The 27,073-nt window shown below is 45.3% G+C and overlaps 1 protein-coding gene and 1 pseudogene across 3 annotated transcripts in view; one reads left to right on the top strand and one right to left on the bottom strand.

Moving 5' to 3' along the window:
* Positions 1 to 146: 146 nt before the first annotated feature.
* On the bottom strand, positions 147 to 6,325 carry LOC149915575 (uncharacterized; annotated as a pseudogene). Its single transcript, XR_016472012.1, has 2 exons — positions 6,003 to 6,325; positions 147 to 4,334 (listed from the first exon to the last, which is right to left on the bottom strand). The product of XR_016472012.1 is annotated as an uncharacterized LOC149915575 (transcript).
* Positions 6,326 to 6,416: 91 nt separating this feature from the next.
* Positions 6,417 to 27,073, top strand: part of MMP24 (matrix metallopeptidase 24) — a 44,200-nt gene continuing 23,543 nt past the window's right edge. The window contains exons 1-4 of one of the 2 annotated variants that reach the window (XM_031605695.2): positions 6,417 to 6,529; positions 8,363 to 8,511; positions 12,035 to 12,151; positions 14,254 to 14,558. In XM_031605695.2, coding sequence (XP_031461555.2) covers positions 6,431 to 6,529; positions 8,363 to 8,511; positions 12,035 to 12,151; positions 14,254 to 14,558 — 670 coding nt within the window. In that variant the 5' untranslated portion in view covers positions 6,417 to 6,430. Of the gene's footprint in view, positions 6,530 to 6,687; positions 7,038 to 8,362; positions 8,512 to 12,034; positions 12,152 to 14,253; positions 14,559 to 27,073 lie in introns of those variants that run through there. The other variant, XM_090152463.1, reaches the window with a different exon arrangement.

Below are 27,073 nucleotides of genomic sequence, written 5' to 3'. Positions count from 1 at the left end.
CTGGAAGAGACTGTTCCAGAATTGGGACTGGGGGTGGAGAGAGCAGCGAACACACAAAGATGCTTCCAAATTTCTCAGGCACACAGTCTAGTCTCTTGCACACTCTGGAGGAGAGTCATAGAATCATATCATAGAATGGCCTGGGTTGAAAAGGAGCACAATAATCATTTAGTTTCAGCCCCCTGCTATGTGCAGGGTCGCCAGCCAGCAGACCAGGCTGCCCAGAGCCACATCCAGCCTGGCCTTAATTGCCTCCAGGGATGGGGCATCCACAACCTCCTTGGGCAACCTGTTCCAGTGCGTCACCATCCTCTGTATGAAAAACTTCCTCCTAATATCTAACCTAAACCTCCCCTGTCTCAGTTTAAAACCATTCCTCCTTGTCTTGTCACTATCCACCCCTGTAAACAGCCATTCCCCCTCCTAGCCTGGGCGCAGTGCTGCAGATGGGGCCTCACAAGAGCCGAGCAGATGGGGACAATCACCTCCCTCTCCCTGCTGGCCAGCCCTATTTTAATGCAGCCCAGAACATAGCTGGCCTTCCAGGCTGCAAGTGCACACTGCTGGCTCATGTCCAGCTTCTCATTTACTGGGACCCACAAGTTCTCCTCTGCAGGGCTGCTCTCAAAGAGATCTTCCCCCAGTTTGTGTAAACACCTGTGATTGACCCAACCCAAGTGCAGCACCCTGCAATTGACTTTATTGAACGTCACTATATTCTCATAGGCCCACTTCTCCAGCCTGTCCAGATCCCTCTGGATGGCCTTCTTTCCTTCCAGTGTATTGACTGCACTGCTCAGCTTAGAGATGAGTTGTGCACATTTCCTTGAGATACCAGAGCACCTATTGTAGGTGCCTTTAAGGCCTCCTTGACATGATGGCAACGCTGTGCATATGCTTGGGCACTCAAGGTCTTCATCCTTCCTTCAGCCTACCTCTGTACCCTTTTGTGGTTCTCTTCGCATTTTTTACCTTAAGCTAGACTCTGCAGAGGCATGGTTCCCTGCAAGCCTTCTGCAACCCCAGCGTGAGAAAATACCCCTCAGCTTCTGTAGAGCATCGTCTGGCCCCAGTGCAGTCCCGCATGACCCAGGCTGCTGCATTCAGCCCTTCTTGAGAACACAGTGCTCACCTCTCTGGTTTTCCCTGCTATGCTCATCTGTATGCCTTGATTTTTGGAAACCAGCAGAGCCACAGTGCTGGATCTTTGCAGGAGCTCTCTGGGAGCTGTGACTCTGCTTGCTGGCACCTCTCAGTTCAGAGGCAGCCATCTATGGCCACCCCAGCTGGTTTCCCAGCCAAGGGAGGCATTTCATTGTTATATGCACTTTGCCATACCACTGTCAGTCAATCCTGTGCCCCTCTGGGAATGCAAGTGAGGAAGCTGCTCCAGGTGACCCTGCTTTGAGCCTCAGATCTGCTCTAGGTTTCTTCTGGCTTCCATTTTAGGGAGCACTGCATGAGGTATGTCAGCACTTTCCATAACTATACAGCCCCACAGATTGGTGGGACAGATGTGCAAGCTTGCAAAATTGTAGATTTGGGACATTTGATTGAATAATCGGTGAACATCTTGTTATTAGAATTTTAATCAGATATAAAGTAGCCTAATCATTCTGCTTTCTATAAGGAATGCTTGCCTTCTGTGCTTACATACGTGAGTGAAGTTGTAAATAACTCATTGCTCATTGCTAAGATCAGGTGATTACAATCATTCTGGAACTGAACCTGTAGAAAACAACAGGATGTGCTAAATGCTCAACTTACAAATTACAAGTATCCCATTATTTTTTAAATTTGCATGTAGATTTTTGCTTGGTCATTTGTTTTCTTTCTTTTGCTTATGATCCTTGTAGGATTTTCATCATATAAAGGAGTATCAACATGGAAAGAAAGATTATTTCCAAGTACTGACTGAATACACCCATTTATGTTTCTAATGCACTAAATATCAGTGTGTAATGTAACTGCTGTTTTTATCTGTCCTTATGCAACAGCATTGTTGATTATGTCAGAAGTTGTCCAGCTCTGAGAGAAATACTGTTCTCAGTGATGCCAGATAGTTTTTCCACACTGTGTTCTTAGATAGATTTCTTGCTTTCATATAGAAACAAATAGATAATGATTTAGCAGGTGGATCTTTGAGGCAAGGTTAAAGTAAGGCTTTTTAAGGGGTTGGACTTGATGATCTCTAGAGGTCCCTTCCAACCCCTACAATTCTGTGATTCTGTTGTATGGGGATGTCCCAGAATCAATTTCCTTGCCTGTTGGTCTAGGAGTGAGGCACTGCCACTGCTCTGAAGCAGGAAGGCTTCTCCTTCCTTTTCCTATCTAACTGTTTAGAAAGGCAAGCCACACAGGCGAGACCAGCAGTGCTACAGACTCTTGTGATTGGTCATTTCTCTGCTGCCATGCATGGCCTTTGTTGAGCCAACTGGGACAGGCCCTTGACAGCCTAACTGAAAAGCCCAAGCAACCTTTTAGGTGCAGACTACCCCCCAGCTGACTCCTGCAAAGGACACTGTTGGAGCTGGGCTACTGCATACAGTGGTGCTACTTATGTTTCTTTTGACTAGTGATCTCTTTCTCTATTCTTGCAAGGTGTTAAGGGAGTCTTCTGGGAAAGTAAAACCTAAAGGCCAATGCCATGGCAGATAGAGGTAAGACACAGCAAGAATCTTGGCTGTAATTAAAGAGGCCACGTTCCGTTTCCTGTTCTGAATTTGATTTGTTTCCATGTGGAACTGATTGTCTCCCCAGGGAATTCTGCAGAGAAGCATGATTCCAGGCAAGCTCCTCAAGAAGGGACTCAACACCTCTAGAGGAACGGGCTGTCTGGAAGACTTGCAGGCCTCTGGAGAAGGGGGTACCTGTAGTAATATTCCATGGTCTCCACTCTGCTGGGGTTTCCCAAGTGGCTGCCAAAGATTCTGTGGGTACAGAGCTGCAATCCAGGGACTTCTGAAGGTCTTCTGGCGTGCCAGGAGCACTTCTTCCAGAGCCACACCGGGTGGGTGGCAGGAGATCAGGCGAGCATTGGAGGTCCTTAGAGGGACGGCTCTTCTTGCCCCCTCTTGGGCAGGGCTCTGACAACAGGCCTCCTGGAGCTCAGTTGTAGCCCACGTGCTGCCTGAGCCTTAGAGCTCTGCTCTGATACGGAGCCCACAGTCCCAGATGCCGTGGTGTTGGCAGACAGCACTGCGTTTAAGGCTTTTGCTACAGCTCATTCTCTACAATTTTCTTTGCTCTTGAAACTACTTCAGTGACAATGGATTTGGCGCAATCAGGAAGCAATTCTTCCTCCTCCTCCTTCACTTTGGAGATGGCATTTTCAGTGCTCTCCTTTACAATGCTGCGATCTCTCAGATGAGAGAACACAGCAGTGCTTGGTATTGGTTGGATCACGGGCAGCTTTTCTCTCTGGCTTGTTGCCAGGCTCTGCTCTTCTGATACGCCTCGTCCTTCTGTCCTGCTCTGCCATGAAGAGACACCTGGGATGGCTGCAGCTGCCTCTGAGCTGAGAGAGATGGTTGTTGGGAAGTTCGATGGTTTCAGAATATTCAACACCAAACTCTTGCTCAGAGTGAGAAGCTACAAAGGATTGCAACATATTGCAGACACTTCGAGCAGCTTCTCGGATGGCTTTGTCAAGGGAAGCCTGCGAGGATGCTTTGTCAGAGCTTCCCTTCTGCTAGATTTCAAGGGCTTCCCAACATTGTGCAGCACACTCGCTACAACTTTCCTTGCCAGCAGTGCAATTTCCTGCTCAGGATTGAAAGAGGAGATCTCTGAAGGCTCTGCTCTATCTGAATTTCCTAGCAGTCTTTGTCCGATTCTGAAGGAGGCTTTACTTAAGGCACCAGCAGATGGATCCAGTGCCTTCACCCCCTCCAGCAATTCTGTCACCTGAGTCTTAACTGCCTCTTGAGGACTCTGGTCTTCCCTGTGCTGTTCAGACGCAGCTCATGATCTCTAGGGAAGCGTGGCTTTCTTGCTGAGGCAGCATCAGCACGGATGCTTCCAGGGAGCTTGGAGCCTTCCCTGCCTGACTCAGGTTTGGGCAACTTGTCAGGCAACTTCATTGCATGCCCTGTGCTTTTTGAATCTCCTTGAAGGTCTTGTTGAACTGAAGCCACTTTCAGCCTTCTGTGTTGGCCAGACTGGAGAGTATTGCCTGGAGGAGAGCCAGCTGGTTTGTGAGGCTGCAGAGAGCTGGCTTCCTCTTCCACAACCAAGTTCACATAAGTGGCTGAACCCAGGCAAGATTTGTCCATGTCCATCATCAGTCTGTGGGCAAACTTCTTCTGCTGGAGCATCTCCTGACGTAGCTCATTCTGGAAAAGAACAGTGATTTTAGGTTTGCACTCATCTCCGAAAGCCCTCCCTGCCTTCTGCTGCCTTACACGAGCGAGGACCAGCACTCTGCTTCAGCCACTCAATGAGGGCAGAAGAGAAGGGATGCCCTTGGCACACTGTTTGCTTGTGTTCTTTGCAGGTCACCCACACATCAGCATCCTGTGCTAGCTCAGCTCTGAGCTGGGTTCTCCCTTCCATGCTTCAGTGCCCGGCCCACCAGCCCTCATGTCTTCTGCATTTCCTGCCTGCCTGCAGCTGCTGTGCTTAGAATCATTGCATTGCTCAGGTTGGGAAAGACCTTCAAGATGATGAAGTCCAGCCTCAACCTAACTCTACCACCCCTAGACTCATAACAACCCACTGCTAAATCATGTCCATGAGCACCTCTTACTGAGCTTCCCACTTTCCTTGCCCTCCTTCCTGCAGTGTGCACAAAGTGCAACGTGAATTAGGTTTTTCTTTTGTGAGCTTCACGAGAACTCTGATCATCACAGTGTCACTCTCCCTGGGCCCTGAGTATACTGCCAGGAAATTAAATCTCTCCCATTATCTCCTGGAAGACAGAGGCCGGCTGCAATGCTCTGCTCTGGGCTTTAAGGACTTCTCAATCCAAAGCTCCTTTGGCATCAGCACTCACAGAGCTGTCAGCTGAATTTCCCCTCACACAGTTGCCTCGTTCCTCTTTGGATCCCATTGTACTTAGGCTGGACTGAACCAGCCCTGCTGCCCTCTGCCTCACGCACACCATGAGGAGGTGTACACTGCTGTACCTCCTGCGCCCGGGGCTTCTGCACAACTTGATCCTCTCAAGGTCTCCCTGGAGCCATCTCCTCCAGGCTGCACAGCCCCTTTTCTCTCTCAGCCTCTCATGGAGGGGTTCCTTCCCTTGGACCATTTTTGTGATCCTCCTTTGGATACACTCCAATAGGTCCATGTCTCTTCTGCATTGAGGAAGACGTCTGGACGCAGTGCTCTAGATGAGATGTCAGAGCAGAGAGGCAGGATCCCCTCCTTCGCCCCACTTCTCATGCTGCATCGGATGCTGCCCAGGACCTGCTTGGCTTTCTTGGCTGTGAGGGAAAACACTGCTGTCCCATTTGCAGCTTGCCATCCACCGGTACTGCATCATCCATTTTGGCAGGGCTGTGCTATGTCCTCTTATCCCCCAGCTTGTATTGATAGTGGGGGTTGCCACGACCCATTCACTACCTTAAAACTAATTCATTTCAATAAATATCTTCCTGCTTCTCTCTAGAAGTGAAGTGCACGGTGTAATTATTACCATCTGGGATGATCTCCCACTAGAACAGGTTACTCAAAGTCCCATCCAACCTGGTAGGCACCCACGGCTTCCCTGGGCAGCCCGTGTGAGTGCCTCAGCACCCTGATGGTGAAGAATTTCCTCCTCATAGCTCATCTAATATCGATGCGGGAGAACTGGCTGAGGGGAGCCCTCATGGCAGCTGCAGCTGAGCTCTGCTCTGTGACAGCGACAGGACCTGACGGAACAGCACGGAGCTGTGCCAGGAGAGGGGCAGCTGGGGGTCAGGAAAGGCCGTGCCCAGAGGGCGGTGGGCATGGCACAGGCTGCAGGGCAGCGGGCACGGCCTGAGCTGCTGGAGCTCGGGGAGCGCTGGGACACCAACCTCAGCCGGAGGGGTTGGGTTGGGGCGCTGCTGTGCAGAGCGCGGGGCGTTCCGCGCATTTCGGACTCCTGGCCAACGGCGCTGCCCCGCCGTCCTCCGCCTCACGCGCTGCGGCCGCACAGAAGACACGCGAGGCATCGGCGGCACCGTGCGGAGTTCCGCCCGCCTCCACGGCCGGGAAAGGAGCGCGTTCCGTGAGGAGAGGCCGGCACGGAGAGACGGAGCCCCTCGGCGCTCTCCGCAGCGGGAGCCGCCCGCACGGGGCCCGACCCGGAGAAGCACCCGCGAAGCGCCCGCCGCCCCGCGCCGCCCGGCCCAGCGGAGGAAGAGGCGTCGCCGCGGCCGCCGCCTCCCAGTTCCGCCGTGCCCGCGCAGCCGCAGCCCGCGCCGCCGGGCCGGAGCGCTGCCCGGAGCCCCGCCGCGCTGCCATGGCGCCGAGGCGGCGCCGGGGCCTGGCCGCGGCGGGCTCCCTGCTGCCGCTGCTCTGCGCGCTGCTCCGCGCCGCCGCCGATACCAGCACCGGCCGGGTGGGTGCCGGTCGCGTCGCCGAGGGGAGCGGGGCGGCCGTGCCGGGAGGCCGCGGAGTTCCGCGGCGGGAAGCGGGGCGGGGGGCGGCCGGGGCCGGGCCGGGAGGCGCCCCCGAAACCTCCGGGTCCCGCCGCTCCGCCCTGGGGCCGCTGCCCGGCGGGGCTCGGAGGCGCGGCCTCGCTGCCCGGCGGCTCCTCTGGCCGTGCCCGAGCTCTTTTCCCGAGCGCCTTGTCTTTCGGCTGCCGTGCCCTGCTGCGTGCTGCCGGGAGGAGCGTGCGGTGCGGTGCGGTGCCGTGCGGTGCTGCGGGCCGGGCCGTGCCCTGAAGCCGCCGGCTGGGCCGGGCTGGGCGGAGCGGGGCTGGCGGTGCTCGAGGACGGCGGGATTCGGTGGGACGGCGGTCGGTGTCTCCGGGCGTCCCGTGCGTATCGGAGGCCAGTACAGAAAATGCCTCGTATCTGAGCAGCTCTGCGGCTCCAGCTGTTGGCGATGCCTTTGGTGGCCACGCTGTGAGTTCAGTTACTTCGTGAGCTTTGGCACCGCCAGCCCTGCTGCTGCGTTGTGCTGCTTTTCCAGTGTGGAAGCAAAGCTTTTCTGTCTCCCTTGCATGTTCTTAAAAAGAAATGGGGCTCGCTGTCCCCCCACGCTCCTCTCCTGCACTGCATCAGGTGAAGGCAGATGTGCCTTCCTGCCCTCCCTGCTCTCGGCTCGTTTGTTGGTGGCTGGCATGTCGTCCTGCTGGTGGGGGGAAGCTGCTGGGCTCTGTGTAGGGCTTGTAGGGTAGTAATTGTGGCCTAAGCAAGCGTTGCCTCAGACAGCTGGGCATTATGAAGGTTTTATAAATCTCTTTTGGGATATGGGCTGTGCCAGAGCAGTTGGGCATCCTTCTGTTTGGTTATTAATGCTTTAGGTTTCTTTGCTGTGTTTCAGGATGTTGGGGAATTTGTCAGCTGGGTCGCATTGATTTCTGTTGGGTGTTGGCCAGACAAACTCCCACTGTTGTGTGTTTGCTGAATGTTACCTTGAAAGTTTGTGAAAGCAAGCCTGCATTCAGGGTTGGTTTCTTGGGTGTTTATTTATTTATTTAACGTTGAATTAATGTGACTTTTTTTCATAATAGTAGAGTAATTCAAAAGAAAGTCTTGGTTTACTTGGCTGGTTTTAAAAATGCTGCCCCTGGCCTGCAAGTTTGATGTGGTTTTATCTAAAGCTGTGTTTGAGGGGGGTAGAGATAAACAAAGCTTCTTTCTATTGTTCTGCTCTGAAAACTGTTGCGAGATACGGTAGTGAGAGAACAATACTGGTGGTCCTTGTTTATTTTCCGAGTTGTTTATTGGGGGAGATGCTGATGTGCTCAGTGCAGGCATAAAGCAGGACTTGTAGTCATGGGAGTTGCCTAGGGCTGCTGAGCAGTTGGCTCGGAGCTGTGGTCTGGGAGCAGCAGAGGCTGTTTGGAGCATGTTGCTGTGGGAGCTGAGCAGCCTGGTGGGGATGGGCTGGTGGTAAGGCATGCAGGAGGTCTCTGGGATGAGTGCAGTCTGCACAAGGAATGGATCTCCTGGGGCATTTGTGTCGCACCAGAAACCTGAGTCTTCCCCAGTTAGTCAGTGAGAACGCTGGCTGTTTCTAATTGCCAGGCCTGCATCATCCAGTTAGGACAGATGGTTGCTGAGTCTTCCCAGAGATCCACTGCTGCTCCCAAAGCTCACTGAAAAAGAGAGGCTGTTGAATTTATTGTGCTAGTTTGTCACTCTTTTTTTTGAAAAATGCTTCGATTTGTTAAGCTGAAAACTTACTGTGGCAGAAACTTATGATCTGTTTCTTTCTTTTTCAGGGATGGTTAAAAACTTATGGCTACTTGCTTCCATCTGACAGCCAAATGTCTGCTGCGCAGTCGGGAAAAGCTGTGCAGTCTGCAGTGGCCACTATGCAACAGTTTTACGGGATTCCAGTAACAGGAGTTTTGGACCAAACAACTCTTGAGTAAGATTAATGTGGGCTCATTTTATTTTTCATTCTCACAGCCTTGTCTTGTTACCTCAGTAGTTGTCCCAGGTGCCAGAAGTCTTTGGAAGGGATAGATTTGCCTGACTGAGCCCCATCAGAGAAGTCTCAGTATTCGCAAAGAGGTGTCCCTAATGAACATGTGGACAACTCCAGCTTGATCTTATTGTCTGCAGTGCTGTTTGGGAGTGTGAGAAGCTCTTGTTAAATATCATTCTTTATATGGGGATTCCTGTTGCTGGTGCAAAGGTGAAGGCTTCTGAAGGCAGTGAGTTTCAAGAGTTTCATTTATTGCATCTCCGTCTAGACCTAGGTGAAAAGCTGGCTCCAGAAATGACCAATGATAGAGTATTTCTTAATGAATTGCAGCAGTGGATCTGCATAGATACTGCCTCTGGAGAGCTCCAGTTCTGAGTTGAAGTGAGTTGTGATAGTCTACATTGAAGCAGAGCTAGAGGAGAGCAAGGCTTTGTATGTGTAGCTGATGTACAGAAGCTTGAAGGTGGAATGCTTGTGAGTTGACATAGGGTGGTGAAGAAGGGGCTGTGAGCAGCTGCTGCCTTGTGGATGGTGGGAGAGGGAGCAAACTGTATGTGGAAGCCCCTGCTTTAGTAAGCAAAAGGATTTTTCTGGAGGAAAAGAAGGTGGTGCCCCTGTTGTACTTGGTGTATGAAGGCAGGTTTTATCACTGTGCGGAGACTCAGTGGCTGATGGTGAAAAAATCTTCTGAAACAAGTCTCCAAAGACTTGAAACCTGCAACCAAATGCATGTGTGCTGTGCTGGATTGTGCTGTTGCTGTGTCTAATCAGTAGGTCCATTTGTTGTATGACGGGGATGAGCAGGAGTACCTTCTTAGGACTCAGGTTAAAGAAAAGAGAGGTCCTAACTGCTGTGAGCCTGCATTTTGAATGGGAGGGGAAAGTCTTGATGGGCCTCATTGGGCTCTGTTATTTCCTTGGACCCAGCTGTGGAAAGTCATACTGTTCTGGAAGCTGAGGAAAGGGAGAAGAACCAGCAATGCAGACTGGCTCTAAGGGTTCCAAGTTAGCCAGGTGCTTGCCAAGTTGTTATTTCAATCTGTGATATAGTTGTGGAGATTGGATTTGTGACATTTTTTGTCACTTCTGTTGGTGTCATAAGCTCTGTGCCTTTAAATGCTTGGTGTGCAATTGGTCAGCGTGCAAAATTATTAGTTTCTATGGCTTCTTTGTTAGGCAGAAAATTTTGTGTCTTCTATTTACACTTATTATAGACGCCTCATGTTCTTTATCTCCTCCACACGCAAACCCTGAGCTTGGGCTTTCCTCCAAGAGTGGTGTCCAAGTTTGTGGAAGCTGCCGTACAAGCCCTGCCAGTGGGAGTGGGAAATGGGGAAGGAAGATGCTGTTGCCCTACTGGTTTTTATAGGGAAGGTGGTGTTCAGCACAAGAGGGACAAGGGGGGATGTCTTGAGAGAACAGGTTGAGGATGTATGATTTCCTGTGAAAAGAGCGTGGGAGAATACTTAGAACAGCCTCCTCCTACTCTGCATTCAACAGCACCTCAGCAAACTTTGTCTGCCTGCAGTAAGTGGGTTGAATAGTAATTTGATTTAACAGCTAAGCAAGCATATAATCCTGGGAGTGTGCGGGGAGAGAAGGCTCACCAGCACCTAACAGAAATGCTCACTATTATATTGCTCATAATCACATAGACCTGAGGAGAACCAGGAAATGGTTGTGTTGGACATGTCTTGTATGTGTTCTGCATCATTTTGAGCCTGTTGTGTAGGTCCCTCACATTGAGCTGCAAGGCACAGCTATCTTATTTTATTATTTACCTCAGGGAGTTTAAAGGTACCACTGCCATCTGCTCAACGGTAGCAGACTGAGAGTGACAGCTTCCTCTGGACAGGAGAGGCTAGCGGAGGACTTGGAGCCTGAACTGGGGAAAGCAGCTGTTTCTGGCCAAGAGCTGGCTGTCCCTTCTGTAGGAAATGACCCATGGTTCTGTATACCAAGCAGCTGAAGGAATGCAGTAGGCTGTACTTAAACAGTGCAGTGTGGAACATCTGGTGGCCAAATGCTCTTGGTGTCCTATTTAAAAAAAGAACTGCCCAGCTGCAGCCAGGTGGTGTGGTGGAACCTGGCCTGCAGCTCAGCACCACCCAGCTGCTAGATTGCTGTGCCCATACAGGGTCAGGGGGAGAATTAGAAGGGTAAAGTGCAAGAACTGGTGTGTTGAGATGTTGTGCTAGGTAAAGCAAAAGCTGCACTCTCCTTTGCCAGGAAAGCAGAGTTTCTTGGGAAGACAAACCCTCCTTCTCTCCCCCTGGCTATTATCACTGAATGTAAAGCCATCTGGCATGGAATATCCCTTTGGTCTGTTTTGGTCAGCTGTCCAAGTTCTGTATGCATCACCTCCTCACTGACAGGACAGCGCAAGAAGATGAAATGCCCTTGACTCTGTCCATGCAATTCTGCAGCAATTAAAAGACTGGTGTGTTAAGAAAAATAACTAACCCAGCCCGAATCAGGACACCAGGTAATCAGGCATTTTGTATTAGATGTATTTTAAGCAACATGTAGCTGAACTCTGGAATAGGCTGTAGTACACTTTGGAAGTTCAGTCTGGCCTAAGTACAGTGGGATCCAAAGAGGAAGGAGGCAGCTGTGCGTGAGGAAACTCTGCTGACAGCTCTGCGAGTGCTGGTGCCATAGGAGCTTTGACTCCAGAAGTCCTTGAAGCCCAGAGCAGTGTATTGCAGCTGGCTTCTGTCTTCTGAGTGATACTGGAAGAGATAAAATAGAAGATAATTTCCAGACAGTGTAATCAGGGCCTGGGGAGAGTGACGTTGAGAAGATCAGTTCTTGAGAAGCTCATGAAAGAAAATCCTAATTCACACTGCACTTTGTGTAAAGATATGCTAAAAACTGTAATGTACTAGCAGGAGCTTCCTACATTGTGAGTGACACCCAAAGAGACAAGGGTTACTGGGAGGAGCTGTGGGAGTTGGGTGGCTGAGACGCCCAGGTTTTGGGGTCCTGTTCTGGTGGTTACAACAGCCACAGTCAGTAGGTGGGAGGGGTGCATGGGCACCGGTTTGGTTTTGTCCTGTGAGTTCTTTGTGAGTGTTTTGTTTTCTTTTGCTTTGACCAGGACAGGAGTGCAAAGGTAGAGTGGGTGCGGTAGGTGGTAAAAGAACTTGATCCCAATGTATACACATGGGCAGCCTGGGACACAGGGTCCCGTGTGGTCCCACTGTTCAGTTGTTGTCAAGAATGAGAGCTACCTGTCCCTGGTATCTCTTTCCAAGAGGAGTAATGAAGCCTTTTTGATGTGCTGATCTGCGTGGAATGTCAGCAGAGATGGAGTTTATAGCTCTGCACAAGGAGGGAATGCTGAACCTTTCTCAGCATGCTTTTGTCATCCCCAGGAGGTCTTCTGGTCACCATTGAGTTCTTCTGAATCTCTTTTCCAAACTCTTCAGTAGCTCCCTTTTTTGCTCTTTGGCTCCTCTAGGTGGATGAAGAAGCCTCGATGTGGAGTTCCAGATCATCCCCACTTAGGCCATAGCCGGAGGAAAAAGCGGTATGCGCTAACAGGGCAAAAATGGAGGCAGAAGCATATAACCTACAGGTATAGTCTGCTCACTCACTCGTTATATTTAGGGGGAAAAAAAGTGTTCTGTGTTTGTTGAGGGTTTTGCCTTAGAAATCTAAATGCTGATGAAACGTAACCCTTGCAACAGCAGCTAAGATTGAGGTCAGCAGGACTCTGACCCTTGAATTGTATGTTCTCTCAAACAAATGGTCCCCTCAAACAGAAGGAATGTTACTGTCTAAAGGAGTAATGCTTTCTCCCTTCACTGATGTGCAACATTCTACTGTGTATTTGTTTTTGCGGAGTTCTTAATTTTGCTCACATGTTGAAACTCTTGCTTCTGTCCAGACTTAGACCTGCTAAGCCAAGATGCTGAAGTAATCAACAAGTGTAAAATGAGTGTTATGTGGTGATGGTTGTTTTCCAGAGAAACCTTTGTGTTGGTTGTTTTGGTCCTTTGCTTTTGAATGATGCTGAATGATGTCCACAATGGTTTGTCACTATGAAAAGAAAATGTAAAGCCCTTGCAGATGAGAGTTCCAGAAGTATGGCCTTCTAATTTTGGGGGGAGTAATACTTAAGAATGAGACACTAAGGAGAAGATATGGATGAGCAAAGTTTAGATGGAAAGAAAGAGATTGGTATTGAAGAGGTAGAAATCTGAATGAGCAGTGTGGGGAATTTGCCTGAGTATAAATATAGCAAGAGAGAGATAACTGTGTAAAGGGAAGGAGAATTAGGGTCTGTGGAGTTTCAGTAATTCTGCTGAGAGAGGAGGAGGAGGAGAATTCTTTCACTCAACAATGAGGGAGTGCTGAGAGTGGTAGAAGGGATTATTTCTGGGGCCCAGATCAAATATTTCACCAAAACTTACTCCTTTAACTGAAATGATATAAGTGAAGATGTGAGAGGCAGAATGTGACATTGCAGTCTTGGATGTCTTATTTAACACTAAATGTATTACAGGATATTTCATCTCTCAGTCATTCTATTAAATTGAACTAGTTCCATTAAACACTGGCAGTGGTTGCTTTGCCATAGATGGATGTTTCATGTTCTTTGGGTCATGAGTCTGCTATATGTCCACCAACAAACAAAACCAAGAGCAATCCTCTTTAAGCTGAAGTTTACAATTGTGAGAAGTTTATCTGCAGTTAAGCTATGAGGTGTACTCTGAAAGTAATGCCTCCTATTTTATGCTTTTGTTCCACAACATCAGAGGTGGAAGATGGTGGCATGGCAGTAGAGGTTGAACCCCATTCCACTTTGCTGCTGTATGACAGACAGCAGCAGAGGGGCAGTCTGACAAAATAGCATCTGACATGGGAACATGTATGGAGCAAAGGTGTGGAATTGAACTCTTCTGTGTGGAAAAAATGACACCCTCTGATATTCATCAGTGCTTGGTGAACGTTTAGGGAGGCCAAACAGTGAGTGTGAGCACAGTGAGTTGGTGGTGGTACATTTCAGCAGTGGTGACAGTGCTGCATTCCAGATAGACATGCAGATTTTTGAGCACCTCATACAGGCTCTTGTTCATCACTGGCAAAAATGCAGAGCTGATGATGGTGACTGTGGTGAAAAAGAGTGTTTTGTAGTTGAGAACTTTTCTTTCAGGTAGTGTTATTGTGCTCTTCGTACTTATTGTAGTTTCCACAGCAATAAATGGGGGACATGGCTCTAAGAGGGACCTTAGTATTAGCTGTCATGGACTGGGGCTCACAGTAGTGACCCTTTAATCTGAAAAGATTTACTGCAAGGTTTGTTTCTCAAAAAGAATTTTACTAGTCAGGTGTTTTCATTTGGTGTATTCTGTTTTAGCATGGTATTTTCAGGAAAAATATGGAATAATTTACTTGTTTTTAAACTTAATTCCTCAACTCTATTTGTGAGGATTTGAAAGTGTCAGCACACACAAAGTGTTATAAGATGAACCTCAGTAGTGGGATTATTCTTACTAATAAATGTGGTCCAGATCAAGGCTGTTAGTTTGTTGGTAACTTTATCTGTAACAGCAAAACTTGTCATGGCCAAAGTAGAGTCTGCAATCAGTAAAAATACTGTGGGTGAGTACTGGAGTTATATTAAGTCTTGAATGAAAGCTGCACTTCTAAATGCTCCTTCTCTCTCATTCACAGTGTACACAACTATACCCCCAAGGTTGGAGAGCTTGATACAAGGAGAGCCATTCGTCAGGCGTTTGATGTTTGGCAGAGAGTGACACCACTTACCTTTGAAGAGGTCCCCTACCATGAAATTAAAAATGACAGGAAGGAGGCAGATATTATGATATTTTTTGCCTCTGGTTTCCATGGAGACAGTTCTCCGTTTGATGGAGAAGGTGGATTCCTAGCTCATGCTTACTTTCCTGGACCAGGAATAGGAGGGGACACTCACTTTGATTCAGATGAACCGTGGACCCTGGGAAATTCCAATCATGATGGTAAGAGTGCAAGTTATTTTTCAGAATAAGAAAAAGTTGAGTGTAAGCACAGTGGCAGGCTTATAACTGGGAAGTGCTTAGCAGAGCCTTCCCTTCCCAAACAGCAGTTCAGATGTGTTCTAAAGCATGTATTCTGTCTTAAATGTAGGTTTGTGAGTGCATGCCTCTGTGAGCATGTGTACATGCTGAGGGTTGAACAGAGGGATGCATCTTCTTGCTCACTGGGTATCTTGAGATCTGGGCCAATGTTGCAGCAGAAGATTGTGTTTCCTGGGGGACGAGATGAACAGGAGGATCATGGAATGTAAACTGTGTCCCACGGAATGCTTAGCGTGGGTGAATAGCTGGTTGTAGTGATGAACAGAAAATGGAGAGAGTGAAGGCATTTGTGTTTCAAATAGTTTGAGTCTGTATTTATTTTCCCACAATCTGAGTGCAGTCATTATTCCTTCTGTCAGAGGATGGGGCTGGCTGCCTTGTTAAGGAAGGCAGATGATTAGAAGAACTGTTTTTTTGATATTAAGCAATGAAAAGCTTCTGTGTCTTTGTGGCTTTATCTTGCTGTCAAGTGACAATGTGCACTTTCTGATTTATTTTAAAACCTCTGATTCAGGATTGTGGTGATCTGTAAAACTTCTTAAGTTGGAAAACCAGAATTTTACAATGATCTTGAATTTCCACCAACTTCAATGTGCTAGAAAGAATGTGGATTCAAAAATCACATTTTGAAACATTTTATAAAGGTTAGGAGTTTTTGGCATGTAAATGACTTGATTTTTAAATAGTATAAATGCATAGGAGCCTTTGTGTGGCCATGATGTCTAAGAACAAATGCAGTGGTGATACTTTTTCTTCAACCAGACAGCATTCTTGTTGCAGCTTTCTGTCAGAATGGAATGCAAATGGAGAAAATCCCCGAGTTTTGAATTGACATCTATCAGATCATCTTTGATGAGAAATAGAGCTGCTAAATTCAATATGGAAATGCAAATTTGAAGGAAAGCAGCAGTTATGAGATAATTATTTTCTCAGGGAAAGAGAAGAAATCTTTCCTGGCATGTTTAAATGATCAAATAAAAAGAGGTTATAGCCTGTGGGTTGTGGAGAGCGTGGGAGATGATGGTGTGGTGGAAAAGCACTCTGCTATCTTCGAGATGTTATGAATTTTAATTCCTGTGTTTGTGGCTGATAGGCAGTTCATAGGATTCTTTGAGGATCAAGATTGAGAATCAGAGAGTGAGCAGTTGCCTTGTGAGAGCCGCTTTTGTGTGCCATCAGTGGATGCACACGGTGAGTCCCAGGACTCCTCGGAAGCGCTGGAACAGGAGCTCCTTACAGGAAGGTGGAAAGAAAGCTTTTGGCAAGTTGTACATTTTTTTTTTAACCCACAAGCTTCCTTCTTATAACAAGCTCAGCAAGGATGGGAGGCATTTTAAAAACTCAGAGGGGTGGCTTTGGAAAAAACTTCCCCTATGGTATGATGGTATGACACTGTCACTGTCTTGAGATTTTCTTTCTTTTTTTTCTGTGTACGTTTTAGGACATCATTTGAGAACAGTGTGTACAATGAGTTGAAGGTCTCTTTTTGTATGAAAACTGTGTCTTGCATGATGGCTCTTTAAAACACATGGTGCATTTTTCTGTTGTGCTGCCAGGCTGCTGGGTGCTGTCCTCAGAGTGCCTCTGGTTGGTGTTTGAGAGACTGGTGTGCACTCTGCTGCTTGTGGAAACTGATTAAAGCATTGAGCTTTCCTTTCCAGAGCATAAATGTCACTTCTGCATTTGAGTGCAGCATTATCTGGATGGCATAATTATTTTAAAACGTCTATAAAAGTGACCAGTAAGGGAAGTGAGAATGGTGTGATCATATTTGTCCTCTGCATCTAAAGGAATTGCTGATGGTAGAAGGGGAATGTCATGCGTGGAGGATGATGGGGTGAACTGTACTCAGCATTGTAAATGTGGGCACTGAATATGACTGATTTGCCTGCATTCTTAGCCTTGATGTGCCAATGTGAAAATGTCCTGTCTTATTGCTAGAGGTGGCCCAGGCCTTTGTAGGAGAGTTTTTCCTTCTGTTTCACAATTTCTTGTCATTACAACTCTCACCAGCTCCAAGTTCTCACTTTCTGATACATTTTACTTGAAATGTGGTTAGCAGGTCTTAGAGAGTTTCTCCTTTTTTCTTGACTGTGATCAGTTCACTGCCTTTTTTTGTTGGAAATAAGATGTTAGCAAGGACAGTATTGCCTCTTTAATAGGAAATATTTCTTCACACATTACCTTGCTTGTTCTTATGATTGGTATTTAGGGGGCAATATAGAACTGAAAAATTTCTCAGTGAAAAAAACCCACACATTACCAGCAGACCAGTAGCAAAGCATTCTTCCATGTGTTCCTATGCAAAAAGGAACCTGTAAAATGCTCAGTTCCTGATAAGAATGTGTTAATTGTAAGGAAAATTTGAATGGTCTGTCCGTGTGCTAATTGTAAAGGTAAACCTCTGGTCAGTGTGTCAGGATGCTGAGGCTGGCACCATGGATCTGCGGAACACTTGGATGATGAGAGCTCTTATTTAGTCCATGTGGTTTTGTTACAAAACCATACGACTTGAAGGTTTGCTTTTGTTGGTCTACATTTGTCTTACTGTGTTGTAGCACCTGAAGAGCTGCACTAAATCCATGACAAGATGCTACTGTCACCCCACAGAGGAGCTACTTGAGAGTCTTCAGTAGCAGTGTGAGTTGTGTGGACAGAAACAAAACATTTCACATGAAGTCTCATCTGGACAGGAGAAATGAAGGTGTGAATGGATGTTTCTGTGTAAACAGCCATCTCTTGTCTATGGAAAATATGACATCACGGATTTGTAGAGGCTGGAGGGGACCTCTGGAGATTCCATTCCACCCCCTCTGCCAGAGCAGGTTCCCCAGAGCAGGTTGTGCAGCAAAGTGCTCGTGTGGGTTCTGAATACACTCAGAGAAGGGCAGTACCCCACCTCTCTGCACAGCCTGTCCTAGAGCTCCCATTCATCGAAGTATCAATCATGTGAAAACACCCCGTGGTAACCAGCTGAACTTCAACAGCAGTTTATCACAGCAGCCAGTCGGTTGAAATTCAAGTGCTCATTGTTTTGCATGGTCATCATTATACTGACTTTGCCTATGCAGACACCATGAGTGTTACCATGTCCATTAAAATCAGTGATGTGATTGCTATAGGCATGATGCTGGTTGTCCAAGACTGAGGTCATAGGGGTGTGTGCACCAACACATCTGTATTTTCTGCTGTGAAGAGATAAATGCAGTCCCCTTCACTCTATATTCTAAATACAGTTTCTCTTCTGCATACAGTTCTTTTAGCTAAGTAATACTGTGCTTTCAATTCATGACTGCTGATTTATCGTGTTAATTCTACTACCTTCTCTCACATTGTCATAAGTAAGCTATGGAGAAAACTAGTTTAGCTAATATAAGGATATGCCAAGCTGAGTAGGAAGCTGAATTCATGAAGCTGTCCTTGTCATGTGTACAGAATTCCTTTGCTAAGTTTTCGAAGGAGGGTGTCGCTGGGAGCTGCTACAAGCATCAGGCAGGCTTGGAATTCAGAAGAATCAAGGCAAACGAGAGAAGTGATGTGGCAAACAGGAAGCAACCGAAAAAGAGGAGTGTGGTTTTCATTTAGAAATAAATCAGCTGCACAACCACGCAACGAGGAGGCACTGGAGCGATCGCAATAGGAGGACGTCTCTCTTATTTTTCCTGGAAGGTGTTTCTCAGAAGCAATGAAAGCAGCACTCAGCCCTCAGCTCACCCCAGACTTGTGGCAGCAGAGGCTCCAGTTTATTACGCTTCGGTGTGTGGGCACGTGGAGGCAGCTGAAGCCATTTTGAATTTGTTGTCTTTTAGTGGTACGTTGGTATGGGTTGCTTGTGGGCCAGGTGGCTGCTTGGAGCGTTTGCTCATGAATGCAGCCTCAGTATCTCAGTTGTTTCTATTACTAGAAAGCACATCAAAGATAACTGTGCCATGCTTTCTCCAAGCCTTGGGCATTTTTTCATGTAAAATACACTGCAGGAAAAGCTGAGCACACTTCAAAATAGCTGTCTCAGGACTCACAGCTGCTGCCATACATTGTTCATTGTAGGCAGCAAAGCCTGTGCCTGAAAGAGGGCACCCAGACTGGGCTGTGGTGTGACTGCTTCCTTGGCTGCCTCAGTATCTTACCTAACTTGAATCAAACATCGATGTGCTGCATTAAATCCTTTGTTAACTGGACCAAAGCAAGTATTTTCTAGCCTTTATATTAAATTGTTAATAATATATTTGTATGAATCTCCAATAATAGCTTGAAAAAGTATCCTACCAAGTGGCAGAAACTAAACTGACATGTTAAATATCCACTTTATGCATGTGTGGTCTCATACCTGACTACTCAAACATTTGTAACCTGGCTTAATTACAGGAAATCAGTTTTAATCCCCCAATTAACATTGCAAATAACATCATTAATAATCCCATTAAAAATCTTCCTCTCTTTTTTTTTTTTATTTTATAAGACTGTTGCTGTCCATGTGTGCTGTTAGCACCAAGCCACTGAGTGTGCAGTGTATGCCAACCTGTTACAGCTGTTAGTTCCTGTTTGCAGTGCCAGTACCTGCTTGTGTCACTGAGTGCAAGGGGCAGCGCCTTCAGGAGCTTCTGCAGGAATCGTGGAGGAAAAGGGTCTGAGCTGTTTGGCAGGAAGGCTTGTGTTAGCCACAGAGAAAAACTGAGAGGCTTCTCTCTGTGTTTCCACCACAAGGACAAATGCTGTTTCAGTGAACAGCTTGCTGGACAGCAGAACAAATGTTCAAGCTGCCATCTGGACACAGCATATGCTCAGCAGGGTTTTCGGGACAGCCAGAGGCCATCAAAGCTGGTGGGTGTCAGTGCTCAGCAAGGATCTCAAGGAAGAAATTCTGGCTAGAATTTGATTTTGGAGGAGAATCTTACTGATTGCAAGTAAGTGTTACAGCCTCCAAGGGGAAAATTCTGCCTGTTGGTGGGGAGGAGGTGCGCCTCTCTGACCTGAATCTAATCTGTGGAGGCAGCTTGTGCAGAGCGTGCACACAGCCTGGAGCTATTGGCTGGAGCAGCTCAGTGGGAAGGGACTGGGGGCACTGGTGCCAGCAGTGTGCCAGCAGTGTGCCAGCAGTGTGCCCAGCTCTGAGGGCAGACACGCAGCATGGCCAGCTGGTCAGAAGTGGGAATTCTCCCGTTGTTTGTAGCACTGGTATGGCCTCACCTTGAGTCTTGTGTGCAGCTCTGCGTGGGCTGCACAATGTGAAAGGGGCATTAAGGTCCTTGGAAGCGTCCCGATGAGGACGCAGAGCGGGCAGCAGGGCTGGGAGATGTGTGCTGTGAGGTGCCTGGAGTTGCCTGGTCTGAAGAGCAGGAGGCTGAGAGGCGGCCTCACCGTGCCCTGCAGCCCTGAGGAGGGGGAGCTGCTGGGATCTGCTCCTGGGAAGTGGTGGTGGGATGGGAACTGCACAGAGCTGAGCCAGGGGAGGCTCAGAGCAGGCTTCAGGAAACATCCCCGTACTGTGAGGGTGGTCAGAGATGGGAAGAGGTTTCCTAGTGATGCCCTCAGCCTGTTGGTTTTCAAGAGGCATTTGAACAATGCACTCCATCATGTGCTTTTACTTTTGGTTAGCCCTGAGCTGGGCAGGCAGTTGGATTCCATGATTCTCGTAGGTCCCTTCCAACTGAACTGTTCTGTTCTCTCCTTAAGTGGTGTCTGCTGCTTGGGGGTTTGTTGTTTTCTGTCTTGGCAGTACGGATATCACAGGCCTTCCAGATTCCTTTGATAGTTGTATCCCTTTTCCTAAAGGCAGAAGCCTCTCATCCCTGCTTCCTCTGTGGAATTCAGTTGCACAAAGAGACACTTCTCCACGCTCTCAGAGCCCCAGATCGCCCATAGGTACCAGGCATGCCCACAAGGCTGGCAGGTGGGATCGGGTTCTTCTAGGAAATAAACATCAGGAAGACTTGCATCACTTAGTGTGTGCTTCTCGTTTGTTAAAGAGGAATTTTCACACAGAAAACAGTTCAAATCAGGTTCCAGAAGCGCTACATAAGGTTCTGTTTCACTTAGCCCCTACTTAGGCGTGTATCAGACCGTGATGAATCTTCAGCACTTTGTACTTTTACTGTAATGGTTCTGCTCTCTGTAGTGGGTGTAGGTCAGACAGACTTCTATACTAGTTAGATTTCTTTTTTTTTTTTTTTTTTTTTTTTAATCTTCCTACAGCAGCTCAGAGCTGTAAGAAGGTATTCAGCTTATAAAATGATGGCAGCAGATTCCCTTCTTAGTAAAAGATTCCTTTTAATAAGAAGGGAATCTTTTAATATTGTCATTATTCACGAGGGAGGACTGATGTGCATAGAAAGGTAGATGGCAGTATTTTATGTAAATGTTGCTGTAAGCATCACTGATTAGTACTATAAATGTATTGGATGTGTGTTAGGGTAACAGTTTGCCTTTTATTAAGCAGCTTTGCCTTTTATTTAGACAGGTCACCATATGACATCACTTTGGAGCCATTGCCTATTACACAACTTTCATCTTATCTGATGCCTTTGATTAAAATTTGTTGAATTTTCTTTATTTGCACTTTTCTGTGATGTCTGTACAGTCTGCTTGTAGTCCACCTATCTGAACTGTACAGATACAGTGCATGCTTGCTAAAAAAGAAAATATAGCTGCTTTTAACCCCTTCCCACATTTATCCTCAATTTATTCTGAAATTTAATCCTGTTTCCTCTATGTTCATTGCACTGCTTCTTTAATATTAGTTTTCTAAGGAAACGCTGAGGACAAGGAAGAAAATCTACCAAGTATCAATATAATGAGCAACTCAACAGCACATGTAATCATAACACAGTATACCTACAATGTTGCTTTTTGGCTGTTAAATACATTTTTAATTTTCTTTCTCTGATTTCTCAGGTAAAGAACATCTCCACATCTAAAGAGTTTTGTTCTAATAAATGGCATTTTGAATCCATCATTATTTTTCAGGCTTCTGGCACTGTTGTTGAAAACAAGCATCAGAACTTTTCAGAGAGAAAACCAGAAGTGTTTTGAAGCTACTCAGTTATCTTCTGTTGCAGAAGACCAGTTCTCTGAAAGACTTTTGTAAAGATGTTGGAAGTTCTGGGGCATAAGATTGTATTAAGATTTCCACTTATTCTGTCAGGCTTTTTTATAGTAATTCACTCCACTGAAAAAAAAAACCAAACCAAAACAGTTCAGTAGTCTTATACCTACTTAACATTGGTTTCATCCCATAACTGCTCAAAGACCAGTTCCCATAAGCCAGATTTCTCTGAAATCGAAATTTAATGTTGAACTGAATTTGAGCAAGTATATAGATGCATAGTTTCATAACAGCCACCTGTGGTAAAAATAAAAATAATAATAATAATAAAAAATCAAGTCGCTTAAATAAGCAACAATTGGAGGTTATATCCCTGTTGTGTCCAACAACAAAAACATAGAAGGCTTTAAGTAAAGGACCAGAAAATTATAATTAAAAAAAACTAATTCCACCAGAGAAACTTGTTAGTTGTTGTAGCTGCTCATGGAACAGATGTTCCACTTACTTTGTGAATTAAGAAAATAAAGTGAAGAGAGAAAGCCCACCAGCACACAAGGAGGACTTCTGTCTTCAGATTCTTCTTCACTACTGGACAGCATCTCTGTAAGTAGTGCTTTCTTCTGTGTTATGTGCAGTCACTCTGCAAAGATAGAAGTGGCATTGCAGTAGTGCTGAGCTAGTGCAACAAATTTGTTAGAACAAAGAATATGAAAGCTTTGCAATATTGACAGTGCTAGTTATTGATTACAGCTGAATGCAATTTCTACTTTCAAAGCAGTATACTTTTAAGTATACTTTCTGCTTGCAGTGTTCTGTGAAAAGAAAATATCTATTGCTTTTGTCAATGTTAGTTTGATTTGCAGTGTATGAATGGAGGTATTTAGGTATTTGGAACCTACTGATTTCTTTATTAAAAAAAAATTAAATATTTCACTTCTTTCCACAGAAAATTGGATGTGCTGAGATTCATAGGAAGGAGCCAGTAGGAATCAGAATGGTGTCATTCCCATAAAAAGGAGAAAAAAAATATACAAAGGCAGAACGTGAGAATCAAGGTGAGACACAAAATCTTTTTGCCTTTTAACTTTGTGATCCGAAAACAGATAATGGGAAGCAGGCCAAAACACAGCAATATTTCAAATAAACTTGCTCTATTCCACTGAATGAGCCAGTAAATGAAATAATAGGCAGTCAGGAAGAGAATAAAGGAAAATAAGTGAATTATTTAAAAAGATTTTTCTAATTGCAGTCAGAGGTAGTTTGCAGCATCAGCACTGAAACAATAGCCAATACTCCAGACCTCTTCCTCCTGTTTCGGAAGTAGAGAGAGTACAAGATGTTGAAGATAATTTAACCAGCGTGACCTTCTCTACCCAAATCTACCAAGAGTACCACTTTGAGTGGGGAAACTTTTGCATCCCAGTTGTCTTACTTCTCAGACCTGCTCAGTCTTTATAGTGCCATCAGGAACATTCTGTGTCAGAAGGACAAAGATAGTGAGATAGGTCTCCTGTCTGTAGTAGAAAACACCTCTGTGACAAAATGCTCCTCTTGTAGCTCCCAGAACAGCACTTCTCTGTTGCCAGCAGTTGGAGTCGAGAATCATTTCAAGCTGGTTGGCAGTAAGAGCTCTAAGTAATACAAACCAGCTTGTTCACATTGCCTATGCCAGGTCTGTTTTGAGCACACTGGATCAACCTTCTAATTGTTATGGAATGCTCCTGGTTGTTCCCCAGCTGGGTCAGCTCTGTAAACCTTACTATTTGCAGTAAGGTAGACTTTAGCATTTTTTGGACTTGCACTTTTTCACTTCATCAGCCGTATCTGTGTGAACAATAATTTGGTTCTTCTGCTTTATTATTTTACACATTGTTAGCTTTCAGTATTTGCTTTTCCCTTTAAAAAAAAAAAAAAAAAAAGAAAGAAAGAAAGAAAAAGGAAAGCTCTAGATAATGTATTACTTTTTTTTTTTTCCTAGACTAATGGAATGAAAGTCATCTACATTTTCTGTTTTTATAAGTATTTCCCTTTACCATGTATTCTACCAGATAAAGCAATGCTATGCTAATAAAATTTCTATTAAAAATTTCTGCTTAAAAAGAAAAAAAGAAAGAAACCTTGAAAATGTTGTGTTCCATGCTGTTTAAGGTTTCTGAGCAAAATAGATAACATTTGCCACCAACTGACTGCTGATGAGTAACAGAGGTCATTTGTGGTCAGAGTTGAGTAAAAATCCCTTCTCATGAGTTACGAAGGGAGCATATTAATACATCTTTATGATACAGAAGTTAAATGAGGGCTTTCAGTTTGGGGATGATTGCACTGGAACAGGTTGCCCAAGGAGGCTGTGGATGCCCCATTCCTGCAGGCATTCAAGACCAGGCTGGATGTGGCTCTGGGCAGCCTGGTCTGGTGGTTGGCGACCTGCACACAGCAGGGGGCTGAAACTAAATGATCATTGTGGTCCTTTTCAACCCAGGCTTTTCTATGATTCCATGATTACTTAGTATTAGTTCATTGAGTAACAAGCTACACTTAAATCTGTACTTGTGGGAATGCACAGGACAGAGTTTTGAGTAGAATGTTCTTATTTCTTTCCATGCCTGCCTGCTGAGCCAGCTGAAAGCAGTCACTGCTTCCCCTGTTTCTGACTGCTTGCTCTTGCTTCCACATCCCTTAGTCAGTTAAGGTTTTACCACTCCAGAAAAAATTACATTTTTTTTCTCAAAATTTTCACAGGAGATTGGTTTCATAGTGCTATCAGTACTATCTCGGGTGAAGCACAGCATCAGTTAGGTCTGTAACACAACTAACAAACCTACTTTGCACACTGCCTTATGGAGACAGTAAAGCAAACCTATCTTTCATGATTCCTGATTCTCTGTCCTGCAGTCACTTGGTCTTAAAAGGATGTGAGTCTCTTATTGGCATGTCTGTAACAGAGTTGACACCTTAGTTGACAGAGACTCCTGCTTTGAGTTGTCCAGTGATATGAACTGTTTTTCCAGATGATAAAAGTTTAAACTAGGCTGTTGTGACCATGCTGACTGTAATGGTACAGACTGTTCAACACTTCCCTGAACCAGGAGTTCTGAGGGCTAATATTAATGTATTTGTTCACAAAACATTATGAAAGGTCTGCTATGGCACATGAAGACTTCCATGAGGGGTCTGTGACTCCCACCTGGTAATGCTTCAAAAGTTATGAGTTGTTTGCCCTGACCAGGAGCATTCACCTTCAGTTGCTGGCTACAGGTCAATTCCTCCAGGGTGAGCTCCACTGAGTACTTACACCTGTGGCTCATCAGCCTTGATGAAACTGAGCAGCTGCAATTGAGTTTTAGTTTGAGGAAGTCTGTTCAGAAAAGTCAAGTGAGGACTTCAAAATAAATAATTAAAATTTAAAAGGGGTTGGAAAACTATCATAAAGAAGAGCATCTTGCATCTTGTGTGAGTTAACATTGCTGTTGTTCGATGTGTTTATGTTGCAGACAAGAAAAATTGGTCAAATTGTCTTTATGGAGATATTCCCTGCGATCTGAGTATGTTAACAGTTCATTACATGGCTGATTTCTGTTAAGACCACATATCATTCTTTTCTTTCTTAGTGAAGCTATTTAAAGATTCTAAAATGAAATCTTTAAGATGTATCTTATTCACTGCTAAATTTACAACTCTTAACAGCTTAGGAACAAAGGGAAGATTCTTTTTCTTTTTAACATGTTTTTATTTTTTATTTTTTTCCTTTTTAGATGGAATGTGGGAAACAGCTTTTCATTGTCCAGTGCGAATAAATGAAGGAGCAATATCATCACTTCTACAGATCATCATGTGCAAGAAGATTGAAAGCATTTCTTGAGCAGAGCATATTGTGGGAGTGAATGGAAGAGCACAAAACGAATGGCATACTCTGTTTGACGGATCAGACCTGCCAGGTCTGAAGATGCAAGTACCAAGGCATAGCTTAGAGTAGCCCTAAAGCTTCTTTAAGTTGTGCCTGGAAAACAGTTGGTGGACTTGAACGGGTCATTTTAGTGTATTTTAAAATCATGTTTATAGTTCACACCATTTTTTCTGTAATCACTCTAGGTATGGTATTGTCACAAACAATGATCTGACTTCTTCAGTATCGTTTTTACTTTTAATAAAATTTCAAAAATGTAACCTACACATGTCTTTTCAATTGTCTGAGTAAGCTGCTATAAGTAGCTCAGTGTTATCATGATGATACTGCTTAAAGTGTAATGTGGTAGAGATCATAGATTCACAATTGCCTGCCATTATTAACTAGATGTACAGTGTTATTAAATTACACACCTGCTCTGCCCTGGTTTTACATTCTGTTGTGCCAGATGCTCTACAGAGCTTTCATAATCGGTGATAAATACTGATAGCAGTATCACAGTATATCCACAGTAATCTGTGACCCATTACTATAAGCTGATGAACATGCTAGTGAGTGGTTTTTTGCTTATCTCCATAATTTGGACACCTTAATATGCAAAGTGTTTCTTAGCCAAATATTTCTATATGAATTTTGATGGTCAAAATGAATAAAACTATAAAAGAAGATATGTGCTAGCAGTTCCACAGAAACCTTCCCCACAATGTCTGTTATCTGATTCAGCAGTCATTTCTCCAGCTGAAGATGGAACTAAAAGAAGCATGGAATACATGTCTAGAAGGAGAATAATTGATGAATCTGTTAATCTGTGCCTGTAGTGTTCTTTATGTTAGTGCAGTAAAACCATGGGTTTCTGCAGGGAAGGTTAGTAAACAATTTGAGAGTGCTTGACTGAAGACCTGGTTTTGATATGTGACTATATTGCAATATATCTTAACTCAGCCAGTTCAACTGGGAATACATCTGCTAAAAGGGGCTTTATTCTAATTGATCTTTATTTTAATTAAGGAAATTCAACATAAAAGTATGTTTATAGTTGTGCATATTCTTTGTCCGGTGTACACAAGGAGAGTAACAAAACTGTTAAATTGAACATAAGATGATCAGTTTGTTTGTCTGGATAATGGTAATGAGAAATGAATGTTTTTATGTTGTTACAGGTGGGCTGTCAATTAAAACTTTCTCTGGTGATAGCATTGTTTTGGTAAGGAACATATACCATAAATGAACTGTTACTCTGTTTTAACATAGCAAAGCAACCTATTTTACTCAGTGGACCAACTTGTGAAACTCTCCTTGGTTGTGTGGACTTATCTGCTGTCTGGTGATTTCTGGTGGACTTTGGGATGCCTCCTAAGAACCAGGAGGGAGGCAGTGCTGGCAGGTCACTGACCAAGCGTATTTAGTTTGTACAGATGGTGCAAGTGAGTAAAAATTGTTGGACATCTCAGGAGAGCTTTCCCTGCAAAC

Source organism: Phasianus colchicus, chromosome 17 (assembly GCF_987193195.1).
Source record: "Phasianus colchicus chromosome 17, bPhaCol1.hap1.1, whole genome shotgun sequence".
In the NCBI taxonomy this organism is placed as follows: domain Eukaryota; kingdom Metazoa; phylum Chordata; class Aves; order Galliformes; family Phasianidae; genus Phasianus; species Phasianus colchicus.
The sequence above is the reverse complement of the archived record's forward strand: the minus strand, read 5'-3'. Positions and strand labels throughout refer to the sequence as shown.